Source organism: Bos indicus x Bos taurus, chromosome 21 (assembly GCF_003369695.1).
Source record: "Bos indicus x Bos taurus breed Angus x Brahman F1 hybrid chromosome 21, Bos_hybrid_MaternalHap_v2.0, whole genome shotgun sequence".
NCBI lineage: Eukaryota > Metazoa > Chordata > Mammalia > Artiodactyla > Bovidae > Bos > Bos indicus x Bos taurus.
Window position 1 is genome coordinate 67,786,496 of NC_040096.1, and position 24,459 is coordinate 67,810,954.

At 56.7% G+C, this 24,459-nt stretch overlaps 1 protein-coding gene across 1 annotated transcript; it reads right to left on the reverse strand.

Moving 5' to 3' along the window:
* Nucleotides 1–4,427: 4,427 nt before the first annotated feature.
* On the reverse strand, nucleotides 4,428–20,654 carry LOC113879866. Its single transcript, XM_027521691.1, has 13 exons — nucleotides 20,453–20,654; nucleotides 14,411–14,972; nucleotides 13,894–13,993; nucleotides 12,169–12,261; nucleotides 10,911–11,011; nucleotides 9,316–9,411; nucleotides 8,761–8,884; nucleotides 7,226–7,339; nucleotides 6,671–6,826; nucleotides 6,230–6,357; nucleotides 5,851–6,012; nucleotides 5,563–5,685; nucleotides 4,428–5,227 (listed from the first exon to the last, which is right to left on the reverse strand). Exons 1-12 carry the CDS (start codon nucleotides 20,607–20,609, stop codon nucleotides 5,604–5,606), a joined length of 1,875 nt encoding a protein of 624 aa, XP_027377492.1. The 5' UTR covers nucleotides 20,610–20,654; the 3' UTR covers nucleotides 4,428–5,227; nucleotides 5,563–5,603.
* Between the last annotated feature and the right edge of the window lie 3,805 nt (nucleotides 20,655–24,459).

Here is a 24,459-nt window from a genome sequence, read left to right on the forward strand (position 1 = left end):
TGAATCGTTATTCCCAATAGCCAAGAGCTCAGTTCAGTTCGGTCGCTCAGTCACGTCTCTTTGCGACCCCATGGAGTACAGCGCGCCAGGCTTCCCTGTCCATCACCAACACATATGACACTATGACCAGCCTAAACAGCATATTAAAAATCAGAGACATCACTGCCAGCAAAGGTCCTTCTAGTCAAAGCCATGGTTTTTCCAGTAGTCATGTACGGATGTGAGAGTTGGACCATAAAGAAAGCTGAGCACCAAAGAATTGATGCTTTTGAACTGTGGTGTTGGAGAAGACTCTTGAGAGTCCCTTGGGTTACAAGGAGATCAAACCAATTGATCCTAAAGGAAATATTCATTGGAATATTCATTGGAAAGACTGATGCTTAAGCTGAAACTCCAATACTTTGGCCACCTGATACGAAGAGTGGACTCATTAGAAAAGACCCTGATGCTGAAAAAGATTGAGGGCAGGAAGAGAAGGGGACTACAGAGGATGAGATGGTTGGATGGCATCACCGACTCGATGGACATGAGTTTGAGCAAGCTCTGTGAGATGATGAAGGACAGGGAAGCCTGGCATGCTGCAGTCCCTGGGGTTGCAAAGAGTCGGACGCAACTGATTGACTGAACAATGACAGCATGGTGTCCACTGAGAAAAAGTCTGAGTTCTGATGTAGTCAAATTTGTTGCTTTTTATCATATTGATTATGCTTTTGTCCAGATGTTAGAAAGATTCTTCTGCATTTCCTTCTAACTTCATATTTTTACCTTTCTTCTCTCTCAAGTCCCTCTGTGTATGTGGGGTTAAGTAAGGACCATTTATACTTTCTGCTGATGGTGGGGACCCCGGGTATGCGGCAAAGGCCTCCTCCTACTGCTCCCCCGCTCCTCTCTGACTGTGACTTTGCCTTTGTCTTCCCATCAGATATCCTCGAGTTTTACACCGATTTGGCCATGTGGTGATGTAGTCCATCCCTTTTTAAAAATTATGTATTTATTTTATGTTATCGGTCACTCTGTGCCGCTTGTGGGATCTTAGCTCCCTGTCCTGGGACTGGACTCGTGCCTGGCAGTGGAAGCGCTGAGTCTGTGCCCCTGGCCCGCCAGGGGAGTCCCTGCCTCCTCACTTTTCCACTCAGTAAACCTCGGTGTGTTTCCTGAGCTCCCGAGGATCTCCATGGCGTTTGATGGGGTGACTTTGGGTTTGTAGCTTACATGGGTGATACTGTCATGATTCTGTCAAACCATCCGAGGCAGGTGACACCCCTGTCACCCAGATCCCCTCAGTGGGGTGAGCCGCCAGGACGGCAAGTTGGTGTGTGTGTGCGGGGTGCTCTCTCTGGGTGAGGACCTGCGTCCTCCGGTGCTCTGGGGTACAGCTGACTAGCCCGGGGTCCTGGGGTTGGTTGATGGCGGGACCAGTGGAGCCAGGCTCCGGGTCTTCCCTCCACGCATCTCTCACCTTTGCCCTCATGGTGAAAGGATGTTGACCAACCCCTCCGTGGTCCCGCAACTGCATCCGGGGCAGGAAGCACACGTGCCTTCTGGGGACCCTGTCAAGTAGCGCCCAGAGGTCCCCACCTCCCCTTCGGGGACATCCTTCTGTCTCTTTCTCTGGCCTGAGTCTGTCACCTCCTGGCCGCCCATCTGGGCCCGGGGAGGCCCCAAGGAAGGGGGAGGCTGCCCAGGCTGGCCGTCCTGTCCCGCCCTCGTCTTCTCCCCACAAGCCCGGCTCGCTGTGAGGTGCGTGCGGCAGTGGGCTGCGGCCGGCTCTGCACCATTTCCCCAGCTGGAGGGAGGGAGGAACTTGGGGGGGCTAGTCCCAGGCCTAGCGTTGGAGCTGAGTGTTCTTGTCACAATCCACCCAGGGGATGGGCGTGGGGACAGGCGGAAATTCCTCCTGAGAGGTCTCTGTCGGGGGGAACCCTGGTTCAGACCACAGTGGTCCGTGCAGGGGCTCCCTGAAGACCCAGGGCCCTCCAGGAGCTTGAAGAGTTTGCCAAATGTTTAAGGACAGTGAAGGACCCCCAGAGCTCCTTCATTGTCACCTCGGGTTCTCACACTGCCCCCTCCTGTGACCAAGCTCTCGTCCCCGCTATTGTCTGAGGCTGACAGGGTACCCCTCACGCCCACCCCCCGGGACCTGAGCACTGCAGCTCTCTCCAAGCCTGGAGCCTGAGGAAGGCCTGGGAGTAGGGGCTGCCTCTAGGACCCTTGGTCACCAGGGGATGGGTTGCCCACAAAGGCTGGGCTTTGGCGCCCTCTGGTGGGCACTGGTACCATCTGCGGGGACTGGTACCATCCGAGGACCACTCTCAAGGACTGAGGGGTGGGCAGTCCCTGGGTTTGTCCCCACACCCACAATGAAGAGCAGGCTGGCCCTGAACAAGTTGCACTCCACTCTGAGCCTCAGTCTTCTCATCTGTAAAATCAGTAGCAGTCGGGTCTATGTCAAAATGTTGTCAGAGATGAGGCAGTGCAGACAAGACGGTGCAAGTGACCCACAAGATGACCCACAGCAGAATATACGGTATATTCAAGATGGTGCAAGTGACCCACAGCGCCCAGTCCTCCTCCCCTCCTGGGGGGACAGAGGCACTGAGCCCCGCGAACAGAGGGTCACGGCATCTTGCCCAGCCCTCCATCCTCTGCCAGCAGCTGCAGGGCCAATAGGCCACACGGGGTCACCCCTTGATGGAAGCCCTTCAGCTACTGCTGCCCGCAGTCCTGAGCGTGCTGGCCTGGCACAAGGGCTCCCGGGTCGCCTGCCTGCCCCCATTTCCGGCTGCCCCTGCACCTGCCTCAGCTGTGCACCCACCCAGCTCCCGCCCGTCTGTCTCTCCTCGCCCACCTTCCCCGTGTGCACTCATAAACTCCTACCCGCCTTCTAACCCTGGTGGGGGGGCGGCATCCCGGCTTGCCCCCTGCAGCCCAGCCCACCCAGTGCCCTGCTGCAAACCAGCGCCCCCTGCGGGCTCAGCCCTCCTCCCTTGGGGCGCGGGTCCTGTGCCGTCTCACTCCCGCACTCTCTCCATTTGTGTGTCTCCCCTACAGTCAGGCCTCCTGATAAAGATCCTCCAGGTCTCGGTTTTCGCGGGGGCCGAGGGAGCCTGCACACAGGTGCTGCAACCTCCGCCCACCTGGGGCAGTGCATCGGCAGTGGAGCAGGGTCACCTGCAGGCAGTCCCCTCAGCAGCCCCCAGCCTGCCCCCACCAAGAGCGGGCCTATTTCTGGGTGGCCAGTGTCCATCCCGTTGAAGCCATGGGTTGGGGTGGGGGGAGTCTCGTAAGGGACTTGAATCTAGAATATATATATTTTTTAAAAACTCTTATAGCTCAATAACAAAAGCCCGAATAACCTAACTTATAATCAGTAGTTTCTGAATAGATATTTATCAAAGAAAATATACATATGGCCCATAAGCACACGAAAAGATGCTCAACATTGTTATTCATCAGAGAAGATGCAAATCAAAACCACAGTGAGGAGCTTCCCTGGTGACTCGGTGGTAAAGAATCCATCTGCCAATGCAGGGGATACAGGTTCCAACCCTGATCTGGGAAGACCCCACGCGCCGTGGAGCAACTAAGCCCCAGGGCCACAGCTCTTGAACCACAACTACTGAGCCCACACACTGCAACTACGGAGTGAACCCACGGGCCCGGAGCCAGGGCTCCTCAAGAGAGGCCACGGCGAGGAGAGGCCGGAGCAGCGCCACCAGAGGGGGTCCCTGCTCTCCGCAACTGCAGCCAAGGCTGCTCAGCAAAAAAGACCCAGGGCAGACAAAAATTAAACTGAAGAAGTAAATAAGTAAATAAAACCACTTCACACCCGCGAGGGTGGGTATCATCACAAAGTCTGACATAAGGAATGTTGATGAGGGTATGGAGACGCTGGGCCCCTCATACCTCGCTGGTATGCTTCGGAGAAATACTCCACAGTTTCTCAAAAAGTTAAACGCGGAGTCACCATTTGACCCAGGAATTGCACTCCTCGGTGGAACACAGGAGGACTAAAAACACATGTCTACACAAAATGTTGTGCACATGTGTTCATAGCAGCATTATTCACAGCAGCCCCAAACGGGAAACAACTCGAATGCCCATCAACGAATGTCTGACTAAACCGAGTATAAAACCGAGTATCAGCTATAAAAATGAATGGGGAAGTAACTGCCTTGGTGGGCCAACGGCTACGACTCTACGCTCCCAGTGCAGGGGGCCTGGGTTCGATGCCTGGTCAGGGAACTAGATCCTACATTTTGCAACTGAGAGTTCGAGTGGCACAACGGAAAAGATGCCACAACTAAGACCCAGCACAGCCACATAGGGAAGGAAAAAACGTAAAAAACGGGCGGAAATGGATGCGAGTCACACCGATGAACCCTGAAGCATAACGATGAGCGAAAGAAGCGAAAGAAGCTGGTCACAAAAGGTGACGCCTCATGTAATTCACTTCATGAGACGTGCCCGGAACAGACACATGTATGTGGCCAGAAAGCAGAGCAGAGCCTGCCCAGGGCGGGGGGCACGGCGGGAAGAGGGGCTTGGGGTCATGCCGACAAGGTTACAGGTCCTTTCTAGGGATGAAGATGTCCCAACATGGCCTGCGGTGATGGCTGTACAACTGTGAACATGCTAAAAACCACTGAATGGTACGTGCAACTTCAGTGGGTGAACCACACGGCATGTGAATTGCATGTCAGTGAAGCTGTGGTCCGCGCAGGAGAGGGCCCTCGGCCAGGCTGGTGGGACGCTCCCGTGCCTGCCCTCTGCCCGCCCCGCCCTTGGCCTCCGCAGCTTCTGGTGGACTGTGGAGGAGGCTGGCCTTTCATAGCCTGGTGTCTGACTCAGGATCCTCTGGTGGAGGAGTCCGGGCTTGAGAACGACGGCTTCCTTCTGGATTTCAGACTGCTGCCTGTGAAGGGGTCAGGGGCACTCACATCCTTCACCTTAACCAGGTCCCAGAGCCACACCACGTCCAGAGCCCCAGGGGGAGAGGCTCCTTGAAACGAGAGCTCACTTCCATTTCCTCTTGGGGCGGCCAGTGGGCGCCGAGGAGATGAGGACAAACGTCTGTCTGGTCCCCCAGACATGAGGCTGGTCCTCCGCCGTGAAGACTTTTGCCAGGCAACAGACAGGACAGATCTCAGCCAAGACAATGGTGACGGCCATCTCCAGACAGGAACTGAATAAAACAGACTGGTGGGGGGTTGTCTAGGAGCCAGACCTAGAGGGAGGAGAATTTCAGCAGGTGGGAAGGGCATTCCAGTGAATTTCTATTATTTTTTTCCAAACACCTTATATAAATGAATTAATATTTCTCAGTTTTAATTTCAAATAATGGAACTATCAATCGATATAACCACATAAGCTACAGTTCTTCAGTTCAAAATATTCAAGAACCACTGGCTCAGGGCCTGGGGAGCTGCCTGCAGGCGGGCGGTGCAGTGTCCGCTTCAAGCCACTGGGCCCTCCCTCCAGCCCAGCCCCTCAGCCTGGTTTCCCCCGAGACCCCCAAGCCCATGCCCCAGCCACCCTGCCCAAGGCTGGATCCTGACCTACCAGCGTCCCTGGAGACGGCCCTGGAGCCCTCACCCCCTCGGTCACCTTGTGAAAGTCGTGAGGAAGCCCCAGTAGCAAGGGCAGCAGCTCCTGAGCTCAGGCTCCTCGGGCTGGCCCTGTGTGCTGAGCAACAGGAAGAGGGCTCTCTGTACCCGTGGGCACGCAAACGAAGACGACAGTGGAGTCTAGAGCAACGTCTTCCGGGGCAGCTGGGACCGCAGGCGGTTCCCGAAGTCCCCAAACCCCGGCCACCACCAACCACGACCCCAGGACGCTTAGACAGCCTACCGGGGAGCCCTGGACACCAGGAAGGGATCTGGACTGGGCCGCTCCGAGGGTCCAGCTGGGTGGATCTCAGCGTCAGGAGGCGGAGAGACCAGGGAGGGGCCTGCACCGGCCTGCGGGGGACCCTGGGCAAGTCCTTGCCCTTCTCTGGCCTTGGATTCCCTCCTGAGGACAGGAGGCGCTGAGATGTGCGCTTTGGCACAAGGCTCCCAGTCTCTGCCGGCAACTCACCCTTCACACCCTTCATACCCTTCATGCCCTTCATGCCCTTCCTACTCACCCTTCACATGCCGGCACCCTTAGCTCAGTCCCGCCTCCGCCCAGGCCCGGGCTGAGCCCCCTGCAGGCTCCCCCGTCTACTTGCCTCCCTTCTGTCTCTCACCTCACATAGTCTGGGAACCTGTCCCTGAAGGAGGCCAGCCATTCATCCAGACACACGCTGCCCTGCTCCCCGCTGAGCTGGAAGACCTCCACGAAGGCCTCCAGGCCAGGGGCTCCATCACCGAGGCCCTGCGGAGAGGAGCTCCCAGCCTCACCCAGGGCAGGCCTAACCCGGGGTCACCGCACAGGCCCCGGGCTGGCCCTGCTGGGGAGAGCAGGGTCCTACATGCCCGTGTCACCTCCTGAGCCCCCCAGGCTTCCCCCCCAGGTCCTGCCTCCCCTCTGCCCAGGGCTCCCAGGGCCACCCTGAGAGACCGGCCTGGCACAGACAGGCCCGGCAGGGCAGGAGGGACGGCCGGCTCCAGGCCGGTCAGGGGAGAAGAGAGACTCACCGGGAAGGGGAAGGCGGCCCCTCGGAAGCCCCCGAGGGTCCCGGGCTCACCTCCTGCCTCCCGAAAGCCTCACGCAGCTCCCGGACGTCCGTTTCCACCTGACCCCGGTGGTCTTCCCACTTCCGGGGCTTCAGCCTCTTGAGATGGGTGACCAAGGCCTGGAGGTACTCAGTGAATACCGCTTTGTACAGACTTTGCACAAGGCTCTGCCCCCACAAAAGAAAGAGAATGCAGAAGGCCGGAGAGAAGCTGTCCCAGGACAAGGTCTCGTGGCCTCAGGGGCTCAGCCTAGGGGGTGGGGGCAGCAGAGTGGTCCACAAAGCCCCTCTAGCTGGGTCTGTGGGGCCTGGCCCCCAACTCTGCAGGCCTAACCCCTGACCACTGGGCTTCCACAACAAAGCCACTCCTTCCCGGGGTGACCGCCAGCTGGCCCCTCACCTCCCCGGAGACCGAGAGCTGGACTGACGACCAGGGCCATGCAGCCCTGCCTGCCTCTGGCCCTGGGCCGCCCTGTTGGCAGGACGGTGCCCACAGCCCGGGGGAGGGGGGACGCCAGCAGCCACACAGAGCTGACCCCCCGGGAGCCCCCTTCTGCTCCTTCCTACCTTGTTCGTGGGAGGAGGAAGCAGACCGGCATAGCGCTCCAGGCCCCGCCGGAGGGATCGCAGAGCGTGAGCCAGCTCCTTGTCTTCCCTCCCGAAGTGATGCCGCAGTAGGCTCTGAGCACAGGAGTGTCACGGTCACTGAGGCCTGAGCCCAGCCTGTCTCCTGTCCTTGCCCTTTCTCTCTTCCAGCCCTGCAGGCCCCACCTCCCCAGCCCTGCTCCCCGCTAGGGGCACAGCCCTGGACCAGAAGGGCCCGCATCCCAGGAGCCAGAGGCTCGCCCACTGTCTGCCCCCAAGCTCGGTCCACCTTCTCCTGCCGACTCCTGGAAGCCTCCCAGAGTCCATCTGCAACCCTTGATGCCGCATCCTCCCCAGAGCCCTCCCGAGTCTTCCTGGAGCCCCTCACTCTCTTCTGGGTCCCCAGCAAACCACAGCATGGCACGAGGTCTCAGGGAGGCCTCCCCCCCTAGTCTCAGCTCCAGAGACCTGTGGCAGGGGTCACAGCTAGACCCACCCTGCGGGCAGCCCTGGCCACTCATGTCTCAGGGGAACACCAGACCAGATGTGCAGCCGGGGGACCTCCAACACCCCATCTGCACAATGCAGCCTCTTCAGCATCGTCTGTAAAACTCAGAGCCAAGTCCCGCCAATTGGCTGGGACTGCCAGGAGCTCTGACCAGACAGTGGGGCTCCATCTGCCCCCAGAGCAGCAGAACGTGGGGCTCGATTAGCAAGGTCTGCCACAGCTCGGGGCGAGGCCCTGGCAGTGTTCTCGTCAGCCTTGGCACCCTGGGAGGTGACCTGTCGGGGTCACTCCAGCTCTGGATCTTTCTGTGTCTCGCTGAGCCAGGTGCTCATATCTCTGGAAAATCCAATGGCAACCGCCTCAGAAGGCCCTGGACCCCGTGGTTTCCACATCTGGGAGGCCGCCATGCCCTCTCAAGGCTTCAGCTCCTGGGCCCGGCCCTTGGCATCTCCTGGGACCCCTGGGCTCTGGGCAAGGCCCTACCCTGGAGGCAGCCAGTGCTTAGGGGGAGGCATGGAGACCCTGGGAACACCGTAGAGGGGGCTTCACCTGCCTGGGAGGCACATGGGGCAGAGTGGGATGGGGCAGGGGGCAGGGCGTCAGGCCTCTGCTGGCCTGGCAGGACAGGTGGCTCCACAGGTAGACAGAGCCAAGAGCGGGTCTGCCCGTGGACAGGAGACTGCAAACGTGGACACTGCCCAGGCAGGTGCCCTCTGTGAGGGTGGAGCCGAGCCTCCTGAGTGGAGGCAAGGCCAGCCCCAGCCCCATCAGCTGGGTGGGGCCCCTCTCTGGCCGACAGGAAGCTGAGCCATCCTTCTCCCACTTCAGACCAAGGCCCGGGCAGGGCGGAGGCTGGACGCAGGCAACTCAAAGCTAGCTGTGCCTGGGCTTTGCTGTATCCCCGTCATTGCCCTGGGCTGGAGAGAGCCCGGGAGACAGAGGCACCCTCTGGCCACACCACTGGGAGCAGCAGAGGCCCCTGCAAGGGCTGGAGTTGGGGGTACGTCACCTGGCACAGGCTTCTGACCCCGGACACAAGGTCGTCCTGGCTCTGGTCCTCGATGGCGCTGATGGTGCTCAGCACCAAGTCCGCCAGGGGAGTGTGGGCCTGGCCCAGATCCTGCCACACTTTCCTGTTAGAGGAAACCCAAAGGGCCTGTGGGGCCTGGCCGGGAGCCCTGAGGGCCCAGCTGCAGCCCTGAGCCTTGCGCACCCCCTCGCCGCTGACCCTCTATGTGCCCTCGGGCAGACAGACTGACTTCTGCGCCTGGTTGTCTACTTCATCCCCACTCTTTTTTATTTACGGAATAAGTGTTACATTTCCGTAGCATGAAATGCAAAAGGTACAAGAGAAAAACTCCTTCCAGCGCAGCCAGTGTTCCTGGCATCTGGCGTTTCCTGTATGAAATCCCGCAACTGTGTATCCAGGTTGGGGCGGGGCGGGGCGGGGGGCGGTGTCATCCCCCGCTTCTCACACAGGCACCCGGTCTGCCGTCCATACAGAGCGGCCCACCGGGTCCGAGGCTGCCCACCCCGCCCGCGCCCGGGTCACACTGGGACCCACCTGAGGACGCAGCAGTTCTGCAGCACGTGCAGCTGGGGGGAGGGTCCGGCACCGGCCTGCTGCTGGAGGAAGTGGGCGGTACCCTCAGCCCGGTACCTGCGTGTGAAGGCGGAGATGCAGGCGCCGCCCCTTGAGTCAGCCCCACCCAGCAGTGCGGGCTGTCCCTCTTCTCAGCCTAACTGCTGCTTCTTCCATGAAACAGCAGGTGTGGGTGGTCGTGGTCAACATGTGGACAACTGGGGCTGGCTCTGTGCCAGGCGCTGGAGCGGACGCTTCCCAAGAATCTTTTCCTGTAATGCTGTCCCCGGCCCTCTGCGGTAAATGCTTCTAGAACCGGACGGGACTGGGTTTCTCCTGTGGTCTGGAATCACAGCTAACGCGCACTCAGGTCAAGGAAGAGGGAGGAAACAAGGCCTCTGGGAGTGTCTGGAGTGCCCACAGGGAGGGGAGGGGGCACCCCACACCCTGCCTGGGCCATTGCAACCCCCCCCAGCAGAGTGGGGAGAGAGGAGTCAGGAGAGGCAGGTATACCCCTGCTCCTCAAAGGCAGGAAAGAAGGGGCGCCTTTAAATTCCTAGAACACAAATCAATCACGATCTCAAACTAGCCATCCTGTGGTGGTTGGTTAACCATTTAAAACCTGGCTGATTTCATCTAAAAATTCACATCTCTGGCCTCTCATGAGTAACCTGCCTGGCGCCAGGCCCTTCAGAGACCCTTTGAAGGTGAACACAGCCACACTGGAAATCCCGGAAAAGGGGGCCCCGTGATGCTCTGGTACACAGCGCTGTGCCCCAAACTTCCTTCTGACTAAGTCTGGGCAACCCTGGCTACAGCTGCCCTCACCTGAGCCCCCTGGGAGAGAGGGAGACCCCCCAAATCCAGGGCCAGGGCAGAGCTGGGTGTGGACCGAGGAGACTGACAGCAAGTCCTGCTGGGAAAACCAGAGCAGGGAGTGAGGCTCTCAGCTCAGCCGCAAGGTTTAAAGGAGCGCCCTGAAATCCAGTAACCGAGAGATACGGTACTGCATCGCAGTTTTTAAAGCTCGATGGCAATTCCCTGGCGGTCTGGTGGTTGGGACTCTGCGATTCTACTGCTCTAATTATAATCCCTGGTTGGGGAACAACATCCCACAAGCCGTATTTGGCCAAAAAAGAAGATGAAACAAACAAAAAAACCCTCAAAAGCAGTGTAACAAAATCCAGGATGCACAAATTTTAAAGGAAACTGGGTTCCCCCTAAGCTCGCCCTGCTGTGCAACAGAGCCACGAGCCCCATGCCCCCCATGCTGTTCAAACATCAGTTAGTTAAAATGAAATACAATTTAAACCTCATGCCCCCTTAGAACTAGCTGGACAGCTGCCGGGCCAGGGCCTCCAGGCTGGACGTTTCCGCGGTCACACAGGACTGCCTCCAGAGCCAGGGCGAGACGTGGAGCGGGCAGGACGAGGGGCACCTGGAGCCAACCAGCCCTCCCCCTGCATTTTGTGAACTGGCCCGGGCCTGGCGGCTGGTGGCAAGGTGAGCGCTCTGACATGGGTTAGCTGAACCGAGGCCAGGCCTCCCTACCTGGGCAGGGCTGCCTTTTCACTTACCTTTTCAGAAACTCTGAGAACGTGTTCAGAACCATGGCTTGAACCCGGCTGGTAATGGGAGGCCCGATGTCTTGCACCGAATCTATGGTTCCTTTCAACAGCTGTCGGTCAAAGCAAATGGACTCTCGGGGGACAGGGACAGACCGCTGGGAGGATGCGACTCCCCGACTCTGCGCCTTTCCCAGCTGCCCCCACACCTTGCCCCCTTCCAAGCCTGCAGATGGCAAGGGGCAGACCCCTCCCACCAGGCTCCCCCTGTGTCCTCAGGCCTCCCCACTCGCATCCAGACTGGGTCCTGCCCTCAGCCTCACACACCCGGAGTTTCTCCCATTTGACACACACCCTGAGGCTGCACCAGCCTCCTCAGCAGGAGCTGCCAGCTCTCCCCCAGCCCATGCCCCAGCCCAACTCCCTCCCGATGCTCTCAGCAGGACGTCTCTGCGTAAAGGCTTTGAGGATGCTGTGTCTCATTGTGGTCTCTCTGTCTAGCCCCAGCAGTCAAAAGAATCAACAGAAACACCAACTCACCCCTGAGAAGGCGGCCAAACACATGCACACGCACACATACAAACATGTGCTTACGTATATACACACAGGCACACATACAGAGGCACACACATATGCTTACAGACACGCGTATGCACACACACATGCTCACACACGCATATACATGTGCACACATGTATACACACGTGCTTATACATCCACGCTCCTATACAGGCACACACGCATATACATACGTACACACATGTGCACACATTCATATACATGCACGCACATGTTCACACTCATGCTCACAGACCAAACATTTTACACCAGGTAGACTGCACAATGTCTCCTGGAGTCTCAGGGCCCTCCCCACTGAAGCCCCACCCTCCCCAGACACCCATCTCTCCCAGGTCCTAAGTGAGACCCAGGAGTGGGTCCTCATGAGATGAGAGGTTCCCCGCAGAGGCTCCTCCCCAAAAGATACACCCTGCACCCCAGCACCGGGACCCCACCATCCAAGAGACAGGCCTCGGCTGAGTGCTGCCTGCTCCGCTCCTCACCTAGCCTCAGGCACCACGCACCCCCCAGCACCTCCCCGCCCAGCCCCGCTCCAGTGCCCAGCAGCGCCGCCTCCCCCTCTCCCTCCTCCACTCAGCCCCTCCTGTCCGCACCACACCCCCGCCCCTCCCAGCACCCCAGTCCTTCCAGGCCCCTCCTCCTCCAGGCCGGCCACCCAGGAAGGTGCCAGGGGCCCTCATGGTGGGCATACCTGGAAGATTTTGAGGAACGCCTGGCAGGGAGAGGTGGCCCACTCTTTCTGATCACAGGTCAGGACATTTTCTAGTTGCTTTTCCAACTCTTTCTGCTCAGAACACAATAAAAGCAACTTCCATCCCTGTGTTCTCGCTGGGGCACAGCCAGGTCCAGCCCCCCCTACAGCTGAGCCTGGGGACAGGAGTGAGGGGCAAGTCTTCAACCAGCCCAGGGATCCCCACCAACCAGCAGCCTGAAATGCCCCCACCTGGGGGACCCAGTTTCCCAGGTAAAGCCCTTCTTCCACAGCCCACATCCATCAACCCGTCACGGGAGGCCTGACACCTTCCGGATCCGCCCCACCCCTAAGTCCAGAGAAGACAACCGCTCTGTCATCACCACTCAGTCGGGGGCGGGGGGATGAACAGCTACCCTCGTTGGGGACCAGGGTCACTGCAGTGACCAGGTCAGACAGGGGTGCCCAGATACCAACAGACTGGGGGTCAAGAGGACATGGGACGCCAGGCCTGACAAGGCCTGGGCCACAGCTCGGAGGCTACCACAGCCTGTGGAGACCTGGCTGGGCTGGGGATCCCCAGGCCACTGGTGCCCTGCTGAAAATCTTGGGGTGACCCCTCAGGCAGGCTCAAGGCGAGGACAAAGGCTCAGGAGGAAGCCCCTTCCCACACCGCCAGCCAGAGCACCGCCAGGGAGCTGCAGTCGGAGGGGCCGTGTGCTTCCTCACGACCTACCACGTGCCTGCGGGCGCCCAGGTGGGGGCCGGCTTACCGGGGGCCCCGGGCCGAGGACACTTTCCTCCACGCCTGCTCAGCACTCAGTTCTCCACTCTTAGCCCTGCCCCCTCTCACGCCCCCACACCCCCATGTCCCTAAAGCAGCAGGAACCTTATAGGGCTGGTGGTATAGGGCAGGGAGAGGGCGCCCCACCCCTTGGCACTCGTCTCCGGGGGAGGGTGGCTGGAGTGGGGGGCAGCGTGGGGACCCAGCAGCGGGACCCTTTACTCCTGCCTGGGGGTCTGAACTGACACCTGGCAGCTCTGCTCAGCTCAGCTCAGTGGACGAGTGTGGAAGGCAGAGAACGACAAGGCCCGGATTCTCAGGCAGAGACTCCAAGAGCAGGAGGCTCTGACCCGGGTGCTTCAAGGGGACAGAGCCTTGAGTTAGGCCAGCACGGCTGTGCGCACCGAGAAGGCCGGGCATGTGTATCAGTGACAGGAAAACTGCAGTTTCAATGTACACATGTCCTGTGCTCGCTTGTGACAGCGAATCACGTTTTTAAAAAATGGTAGCGGTAGAAAAATTGTGATGACACTTTAAGTGCTCACCGTGTTGAATGAGAGGAGGAGGAAATGGCAACCTACTCCAGTATCCTTGTCCGGAAAACTCCAGGGACAGAGGAGCCCCCTGGGCTACAGCCTCACGGTGTCTGCCATGGATTAACTGCCTGCGCCCTCCAGGGACAATCGACTCCCCATCTAAGCCTCCCAGTCTCTGGGGTCGCTCACTGGGGCCTGGAGAGCCAGACTGCACTGCTGGTCAAGGCCGCGACGGGGCCTGGTGTGGAGTCCCCACGGGCCGTTTTGTAACATGTCCTGTGACGCAGACCTACGGGGCAGTGGTCGAGGGCCCGGATCTGTCCTAGGGGTGAACTTGGGGTCCTGCTCAACCCCCAGATGCAGGACAAGGAGGCTGGGCGGCGGACGCTCCTGGAAGCCAGTTACCTGGGTCAGCTCCACCAGCCGGCTCTGCACCTGGGACATCCAGGTGGCAAACATCAGAGGGTCCAGGAGTTTCCTGGCAGCGGCGGGCCTTGGCGTCGTCCTGCTGGATTGGAAGCAGCCGTGAGGGGCACAGGCCCGGCTGCGGAGCGGGGAGGGCTGGCTCAGAGCTGAGGGTGGTGCACTCCGGGCCGGTCCCCACCCCTGCTCAGGGAGAGGACAGCTGGGGGCCACGCACGGGAACTAAAGTCTCCGCGGTCATATCTGAGTGTGAGCTCGTGACGTGAGCTCCCCATACACTCACCGACAGGCTCACACACCCGTACCCATGGCACACCAGGAACATACCGACACACATACCCACAGACATGCACGTGTGAGCTCAGGCTGTCCCCTGAGTTTGCTCCCGCCCCAGGAGGCCCTTCTGAAGGGCCCTGCACTGACCGCAGCCCTGGCCTGAGGATCCTCACGCCAGGGCAGTGTCCTGGCCCAAGACCCCAAGGCCCCGAGGCGGACTCACGGCAGCTGCCCAAACAAGGTCTTCCCGGCCCAGGTGTAGAGCTCCCGGCAGCTGTCCCGGTCTCCACTGCGGGTCAGGAGCATGGAGAGGCGGCCCAGGAGCACCTCCTGGAAGCACTCTCTGTCGGTCGCTGAGAGGCGGGCTCCCAGCCGGCCTGCCCTCTGGGGGCCCAGGCCACGATCCACGGCCTTGGCCAGCTCCGCCAGGTACCCGCCCAGCTGGTCCCCCGGGCTCAGGGGCACTCGGTCTCCAGGGCTCGGGGGCACCCGGTTCTCAGCGTCATTCCTCAGCCGTGTCCGCAGCTGGCAGTCCCAGGAGGCCAGGTCTCCACCCAGCTCCCGGGAGGCGCCCCGGGCCCACTCCACTGTGGCTGCCACCGACCTGAGCTTCGTCTGCAGCTTCCGGCCGCCCCCGCCGCCCTCCAGCGCCTCCTGGACGACCTGCCACATGCCCTGGGCCACGACCTGGTACTGGGAGCCACGGTCCTGCCCTTCCTCTGCTGAGGATGAGATGCTCTGACAGGCTTCCAGGAAGCGGCCCTCCAAGACCAGCTGTGAGAATCCTAGAAGGAGGGAACCCGAGGCCAGTGGCTCAGGGGGTGCTGCAGGAGGGGGCAGCAGGTGAGGGGGCGGGGGCTGCCACGGGGCTCCTCGGGGTGACCTCGTTTGCCTGGGGGTGCCTGTGCTGAACTCGCCATCTGTCGGAGGAACCAGCAAGATGAGGCGGCCTGTTTGAAGAGCCTTTGGGGACCAGGTCTAGGGGCCAGACAGGAGCAGAAGGGCACAGGGTTCTCCAGGTAAACTTTGCACGTGGTCCCCTTCAGAGCCCGGCGTGACACCTGTGAGCCTCTACGCTCCAGGGTGGATCAAGATCTGAGTCTCCGTCAGGTGACTGAATGGTTATCAGCATCCTGCCAGCACAGGTGGTTAACCCGGCATCCAGGAGGGAGCCCCCAGAGCTGGGAGCAGATATTCCAGCACAGGGGTTCTCTGCATTAATGCACAGCAGGACCCCCCAGGGCCATTCATGCCCAGGTAGGGAGCCTGCTTTGCTGCCAGGTTTCACGGTGGTACAGGTGGTGCTGGGCCCGGAATCGCACTGGAGACCTGCTTCTCAACGGTATCCAAGGGGCGACCAACCCCCGCCTCTTTCCACACACGGGACAGGCAGTGAGAGAGACGATCGACAGATACACAAGTAAGAAACAGATGATACATAAAGGCGGAAGACAGATAGTAGACAGAAACATAGACGATAGGGAGACGATAGTGAGGGATCGATAATGGATAGATGACAGACAAACGACAGAAGATGGAGACAGACAGAGACGCAGCTGCCACAGACCATCCCGGACAGACAAACAACAGAAGATAGAGACAGACAGAGACGCAGCTGTCACAGAAGCATCCCGGGAGGGCAGGGTGGGACAGCTTGCACCTTCCATTTCCCTCCCTGGGTGCCGGGGGCTCCCCAAGTTCAGCCCCTTCTCCAGACAAAGAAGCAACCCAGGCCTGAGCAGCAGCTGGAGGCAAAGCCTCTGAGATGAGGTGCTTGGTCTTCTCCCCGAAAGTTCAGAGAAAAAGTGACCTTGGCCACATCAGGCCAGCCCAGCGATGGACAGGTGGATGGACAGGAGAGGCCCCCCACTGGGGCTGGTGCCCGCTCAAGCCCTTGGACACGGGGTGGGCTCCTCGTGGTCCCCTCATCTCCATTCTCACCTCTGCCCACTGCCCTGCCTGCCCCTCCCCGTATAGCACCCCATTCTCGGGAGCCCCAGTACCACCTGTGACCCGGCCACCCTGGGCTGTTCACAGAGACCACTTCACCCAAGCAGGCACCCAGACCGGTTATGTGGCCCAGGTGGTGGCTCTTTCCAGGACTAATGGGTGTGTAATGGGGGCACAGGCTGGGAAGCCCTCAGACCACAGGGAGAGGGGCAGGACCCCCCACCGGCATGGGGCCAGCCTGGGCGGTACGGACAAGAAGGGTCACCCCTGTCCTGCTGGGGCCCATGGGTGCCACACCCTGGACTGGGGACCCGGAGGGCCAGAGAGGCTTTGACACAGCACAGGGGAAGCATCCCCCGGCAGATAGCCACCCAGGGCCCAGGAGCATCTGGACGGTCCAGCAGCTGACAGCCTCAAAGGCCTCAGTGGCTCAATATGCAGGCTCGGGGGCAGCAGCTCATGATGAAGCTGGCGGGCACACTGCCTCTCAGCTCACCCTCAGTGAGCACAAAGTCGCCAAGAATCGGCTTGGAGAAAAAAATGAAGAGGTTTGGGAAATGCTGGAAGGGAAAAGGATGACACCTCGAAGTTCCAGGACAAAGCGCTTAGGGGCGATGGATGACCTGACTTCCTAAACGCTGTGGGTGTCAGGCAGGGAAGGGATGGTCTGAGGACCCCTCCAGGCAGGGAGAGACCAGAAGGGCAGAAATCCGCCTTGGATCCCAAAGGTCCTCAGCAACACAGCCCAGCCCGCAGCCACAGGAGGCAGCTTCTGGTGAGACTCGGGGCCGAAAGGACTAAGGGTGGGAGGAGGGTGATTCAAAGGCACCTGAACACTTCAGCATCTGTTCTCAGGGACTTTAACCTGAAAGGGCATTCACTTTAACTTCTAAATTTCCAAGTGGGAAAGGAGTTGTATTTCAAGTTGGGTCTTGGGCCTTTCCATTGTCAAGGGCAAAGGCATGTTCTTCCCTTCCCCAGTCCTCCTTCCTGACTTCTGGATGCACGTGTGAAAACAGGAGCAGGGCAGCCATCCTGAGCTACGAGGCAGGAGCCCCACCTAGTAGCAGTTGGCAGCAGAATACAGGGTAAAAGTCTGGGTCCCTGAGCTCTAGGGTCCCTGAGCTGTGACCAACCTAGAGAGCATATTAAAAACTAAAGACATTGCTTTGCCGACAAAGGTCTGTCTAGTCAAAGCTATGGTTTTTCCAGTAGTCATGTATGGATGTGAGAGTTGGACTTTAAAGAAAGCTGAGCACTGAAGAATTGATGCTTTTGAACTGTGGTGTTGGGGATGACTCTGGAGACTCCCTTGGACTGCAAGGAGATCAAACCAGTCAATCCTAAAGGAAATCAGTCCTAAATATTCATTGGAAGGACTGATGCTGAAGCTGAAACGCCAATACTTTGGCTACCTGATATGAAAAACTGACTCTTTGGAAAAGCCCCTGATGCTGGCAAAGATTGAAGGCAGGAGGAGAAGGGGATGACAGAGGATGAGATGGTTGGATGGCATCACTGACTCGATGGACATGAGTTTGAACAAGTTCCAGGAGCTGGTGATGGACAGGGAAGCCTAGTGTGCTAAAGTCCATGGGGTTGAAAAGAGCTGGACAAGACTGAGCGACTGAACTGAACTGAACTGAGCTCTATGGAGCACTGGTGTGTATGTGCTAAGTCTCTTTAGTTGTGTCTGACTCTTTGTGACCCTATGGACTGTAGCCCGCCATACTCCTCTATCCATGGGATTCTCCAGGCAAGAATACTGGAGTGGATTGCCAGTCCTCCAAGGGATCTTCCTGACCCAGTGATCAAACCAGCATGAGTCTCTTGCATTGACAGGCAGATCCTTTATCATTGAGCCACCTTGGAAAGCCCTAAAAAATATGTAAATTTTATCTTGCTTAAACCACTGTTTTGTTGGGTCTCTCAGTGAAAGCAGGTGAATGTACATTGTAATAAAGAAAAACTTAGAACCAGGGCCTATTGGATCAGGACAGCCTCCAATTATATTTGACTACGTTGGCAGGGGTGAAGAGTCCGTACGTACTCCTAGTAAATAGCTCCGTTCTTTTTTTTAATTAATTAACTTTTTATTGGAGGACAATTGCTTTACACTGTTGTGTTAGGTTTTGCCCTAAAACAACGTGAATCGGTCATAACTACATATACATCCTCTGCTTCTTGAGCCTCCTGCCCACGCCCCCATCGCACCCGTCTAGGCCGGGCTCCCGGCCCTACAGCAGCTTCCCACCAGCTGTCTATTTTACACGCAAGGTAGTATAGTTATGCTAATGCTACTCTCTCAATTCATCCCACTCCTTCCCCCACTTAGCTCCTTTATCATAATGAATTAGCTTAGATTCGAAAACAGGAAATCTAGCCCCTGGAGTCTCTGTGATGTTAGCCACCCCGGCATCACCGCCCTTCTTTCCAGAGAGGCGTTGTGCAGGGAGCAGCCACGAGCCACACGTGGCCACTGGGCACTTGTACGGTTCAAACTGGACTGTGCTCTCCGTGCGAAGCCCACATCAGTTTTCCCAGACTGAGTAGGAAAAAAGGAATGTAAAATATCTCACGAGGTTTTGTTTGTTTGCTTGAATGGCTGTGGTTCGCAGTACATTGGATCTTAGTTCCCCAGCCCTGGACGGAACCCAAGCGCACTGCATGGGAGGGGCAGAGTCTTAACCACTGGACCACCGGGGAAATCTCTAAAACATCTTAACAGTGATAATGCTGATTGGATGTTGAAGCATGCTGAAATACTACTTTAGCCTAATAAAACAAATCAGTAAAATAATTTCACCTATTTCTGTTTTTACTTGCTCCCGTGACTATTAAAGCTTCCCGTGTGTGGTTCACGCTGTATCTCCACGGGACAGCCCTCTCCTGGAGCTCGCACACCGCCCCCTTCCGAACCTGAGAGGAAACCCCTGTTGATCCCGCCCCACCCTGGCTCCCCTCTGGGTGGGAGCACCGATCCCCCTCCCCAAAAAGACCAGCCACCCTTACAAAATCCTGAGGTCCCTCAGGGTTCCGACGAACACGACTGTATTGATGCTGTCAGCAGGAATACTGGCGGGGACGGGGTGAGGCCAACGAAGGTCAGACATGGGGTGGTGGCCCCTGCTGTCTCCACACACGCCCAAGCGATTGGGTGAAGGCAGACAGGCCCGGCCAGTGCCCACCATGCCCTCCGCCGGCCGGGAGCCTGAGGGCAGCTCAGCTGCCCTGGACCACCTGACCATCTCCCGGTTTCCCCACCAGCCACACATGGGCCACCACAGTTGGGAAAGGAAGGGAAATGACCCTGGCACAGTGACCATCCTGGCAAAAGTGCCCGAATGTCACCAGGCTAGTGAGGACCCGGGAGACCCCCTCCGAGATCCCATCTCCTGTGAGTCGACTGAAAAATGCTTGTCCCTTAGGGGATGATGCTGGTCACTGTCCAGATATCAGACATAATGCCGGTGGGGCGCCCTATCCCCCACGACCCTGGGCTCCCACCGCAATTCTGCAACTTCCCACTGCCCACACAGAAAACCTGGAAAACCATGGAAGCCTTTCTCTTCAGGAGAATTCTCTCTAGCTTATAAAAGCACCAGCCCCTCCAAAATAACCCCAGCCTCCCCAAGCGCCCCCCCAGGACCAGGGCCTTAATTAACAGGGCAGTTCAGCCCCACTCCCCACTCAAGGCCATCCAGCGAGCTTCCCCGGACGCAGACCCAAGCTGTGGGGACACAGGTGTGGGTCCCCCACAAAGACACACCCAGCCCCACACCCCCCCACTCCTCTTCTCTCACTCCCGCGCCCCAGAGCCGGGGGCACAACCCTGTACCCAGTTCTGGTTGTCTGGATGGGAACACTGACCCCCTCACTTGCTGGGCAAGTGACTCAGCCTCTCAGAACCTCTGTTGCCCCAGCTTTGAAACGAGCTTCACATGAAATCCACGGTGAGGCGCATCTCACGAGAGGGAGGCCTCTTGGCTGACAGACTCTGTGTGGGCACCATTCCTGCCCGCCGTGTGAGCGCGAGTCCCCCCCGCCCTGCCCCCGGCCCGGGGCTTGGCTCCATCCCACCCCCGTGGCAGCCGAATGTCAACAAGCCTGCACCCCCACCCCAGGTGCGTCCTCCAGGCTTGGCAAGGAGGGGTCTCATCACTCTGCTGGGTCCCCCCAAACCCTCAGCGTGACAGCCTAGAGCAAAAAACACTGAAAGAAGGGATGGATGAGGAACAAAGGAATGAACGCCCCGAGAAGGAAGAGACAGACACGCCTTTCTGCCAGATGGAAAAGACAAGGGTGACCCGGGTACCTCCAGAGCTTCCTGCCGGAGGAGCAGCAGCGCGCCGGGGGTCTCGATGCCTGCGGAACCAGGCCAGAATCGCCCATCGTCTATTTTTGGGCTGGCTTTTGAGTCTTCTCTCTGCTTCTTCCCTTTCCTCTCTTGATCTCTTTTTCCACCGACCCATCTCCCTCCCTTGACCGTCCAGCTCGGCAGACAGCCGCTCAAGGCTTCTGAGTCACTAGCTTTCTTAGTCATTCTCTATCAAACAACAGAAATTAAAGGCGGGAAGTTGGATGACAGCCTGAGAAACTTCCTCTGCAACTTTGTAGGCTTTCCCGAGTCTCCCTGACCAGGGCTCCCTTCTAATGGCAGGTCCATTAATTAGCCCGTGGATGCTTCCCTGGTGTCTTGGGTCAACTCTCGGATGGAGCAAAGGCCAGGCAACTGGGCAGGCCACGCGAATCCTGTGCTCACAGCGGACCACACCACCAGCACACTCCCACCCCATCACTGCCGTCAGTGGGAAGAGTGCACTTTTGTTTAGGTTGTTTTTTTTTAATCTGTCATTAAAGAGAAATTATTTATAGCTGTGATTTCTTTCTTTTTAAAACAAATTGTGGTAAAATATATACAACACAAAATTTCCATTTCGATCATTTTTAAGTGTTCAGTTGAGCAACATTAACTAATACACATTTTTGGGCAACCACCACCATCATTCCCTCCAAAACTCCTCTCTTGCAAAACTGAAACTCTGTCTCCATACTGACTCCCCACGCTCCCCGAGCCCCTGCCAACCTCTCTTCTCTTTTCTGTCTCCATGAATTGAGTATTGTAGGAACTTCGCGTGGGAGAAGGCAATGGCACCCCACTCCAGTACTCTTGCCTGGAAAATCCCATGGACGGAGGAGCCTGATGGGCTGCGGTCCATGGAGTCGCTAAGAGTCGGACACGACTGAGCAACTTCACTTTCACTTTTCACTTTTATGCATTGGAGAAGGAAATGGCAACCCACTCCAGTGTTCTTGCCTGGAGAATCCCAGGGACGGGGGAGCCTGGTGGGCTGCTGTCTATGGGGTCACACAGAGTCGGACACGACTGAAGCGACTTAGCAGCAGCAGCAGCAGGAACTTCATGTAAGTGGAACAAACAGTATTTGTTCTTTAGTGGTGATTTATTTCAACTCAGTTTAAAGTCCTCCAGGTTCATCCATGTTATAGTATGTGTTAGCCTTGCCTTCCTTGTAAAAAAAAAAAAAAAACGAAGGGCTATGACCATCGCCTGTGGACCACCCGCTAAGATCCTGCAGTCCTAAGGGAGGGGCCTGGGTTCTATCCCTGCTCAGGGAACTAGACGCACGCCGCAACAGAGATTGCTCCCGTGTGCCACAGCTAAGACCCGGCTCAGCCAAACAAATAAATATTTTCTAATATATATGAAACTTTATTATCAATTCACTTTTTACAATTATTTTATTGTGTCAAAACACACATATCTTTTACCATCTTCTCTAATAAGGAGCTGACTTTTTACATTTTTATGTATTTATTTTTGGCTGTGCTGTTTCGCTGTCACTGCTCGAGGGCTTTCTCTGTTGCCGCGAGCGGGGCTCCTCTCTGGTTGAGGTGCGGGGCCTCTCATTGCCGCGGTTTCTCTGTGGGCGGAGCACAGGCTCGCGGTGCGCTGGCTCCAGGAGCTGCGGCTCGCGAGCGCTAGAGCACAGGCTCGGTGGTGGTGGCGCACAGGCTTCGTCGCTCGGGAGCACGTGGGATCCTCCCAGACCAGGGAGCTAACACGTGTCCCCTGCATTGGCAGGCGGGTTCTCTATTGCAATTACTCTTTTAAGTAGATAAATTAAGCTTTTAGTTGGAGTTTCAATATCAAACTCAAAAATAAATAGAATGAGTAGATAGAAAAGTAGAAAGATAGAGTAGATCTGAAAAGCACTATGAACCAGTTCAATGTAATTAGAGGGTTTCCCTGGTGGTTCAGATGGTAAAGAATCCACCTGCAGTGCAGGAGACCCAGCTTCGATCTCTGGGTCAGGAAGATCCCCTGGAGAAGAGAATGGCTATCCGCTCCAGTATTCTTGCCAGGAGAATTCCATGGACAGAGGAGCCTGGTGGGCTACAGTCAACAGGGTCATAAAGAGTTGGACACAACTGAGCGACTAATACTTTCAATATCAAACTCTCAAAAATAAACAATGAATAGACAGAAAGCAGAAGGCTGGAGTAGACCTGAAAAGCACTATGAACCAAATCAACATAAGTAAGGTTTATACAATTTTCACACAACAGTAGGACAATTCTATTCAAGTTCCCATAAACTATAAACCAGGAGACGTGGGAACATATCCAGGTCCCTAAAAAACAAAGGTGCAAAAATTTCATCGCCCAAAGGTGTTGAAATCATACAGTCTGTTCTCTTATCACTGTAGCATTATGTTAGAAATTAACATCAAAAGATATTAAAAAAATAACACTTATTTTCAAGTGCAATGTGAAGTTTACCAAGAGAGAACTTTAACTTAGCCATTGAAAGCCTCAATGAAGTCATAAGACTGAAAAAACAGAGAGGATGATTGCAGAGGAGAAAGCATTTAAATGAGAAATTAACATCAAAATGAGAAGTTACTACCAAAGATATTTTAAAAACCCCATGTATTTGGAATTTAAATGTCCACTTTTAAATGATAGGTCTATCTAAGAAGCCATAACAAGGAAAATTTGAAAATATTTGTAACAATAAAAATGAAAACAGAATTTATCAGAATTTGTTGCGTGTAGCTGAAGCTGCTCAATGTGACTGGCAGGTAGATTCTTAACCAGGGGACCAGAAATCCTCACTCACCATTTTAACTGTTAGGTGAACCAATGTGGGTTGTGAAAGAATTCATAGAAGTGTTAACAAGAGAAGAAAAGAAAGTTTTTATTCACTTTTCCAGGGAGGAAAGGGGCAGATGCATAGAGTGGCTCTGGCCTTGGAGGCAGAGGGTTGAGTCTTTTATGGAGTTTAAGGGGCAAAATGCAGGAAAGAGGGGGAGCGCTCACGTCTATTCTGGACTCCAGCAGCATCCGGGCAGGCTGCTGTCTATAAGATGTGGTTTTTCTGGGAATCTGTAACGTCTTGTCTTCAGTAATTTTCCAGTTCTTGGGTGTCTGCATGAGACTTGATAGTGGCCCTTGACAGACGTTACTCTATTCTGAACAGTGTTAGATGAGTTTACATTTCCCCCTCGGAATAGTAACTTATTCTTCAGTGTTACATGCGCTTCCCTGATGGCTCTGTGGTAAAGAATCTGCTTACAGCTTTAGAGATTCTGGAGACCTGGGTTCGATCCCTGGTCAGGAAGATCCCCCTGGAGGAGGAAATGGCAACCCACTTCAGTATTCTTGCTGGGAAAACCCCACAGGCAGAGGAGCCTGGTGGGCTGCCGTCCGTGGGGCCAGAGTCGGACACGACTGAGGCAACTGGGCATGCCTGTGCCCGAGTGCTACATGGGACTCAACTGACCCATTTTGGGGAACTGAGGCTGAGGTCTCCTTTTCCATAACTTCTCCCCACTGAGCTGGGAATGGAGCTGTTTTCCTTGGGAGGCCAGGTGGGTTGTCTTGGAGGTGAATGAAGACCCTTGACAGGGAAGAAAGGTTTGGTAAGGGCAGTGAGATGGATTTTTTAAGAAAAGAGGAGAAACCTGATAAGACAGGAGCCGGGGTACTTGGCTGGTGGTCCAGTGGTTAAGACTCCTCCTTGCAATGCAGGGAATGCGAGTTCAATCCCTGGTTGGGGAACTAAGATCCCACATGCCGAGGGGCAGCTAAGCCCATGCTCCACAACTACTGAGTTTGTACTCGAGAGTCTATGCTCGGCAGCTAGAGGTCTGTGCCCCACCAGGAAAGATGCCGCATGGCAACGAAGGTCCCTATGCTGCAACTAAGATCCGACACGGCCAAATAAATGAATAAAGATTTTAAAAAGAAAAAGACAGGAGCCCGAATGAAGGAGCAGAGTCTGGCAGTTATGGCTGAGTG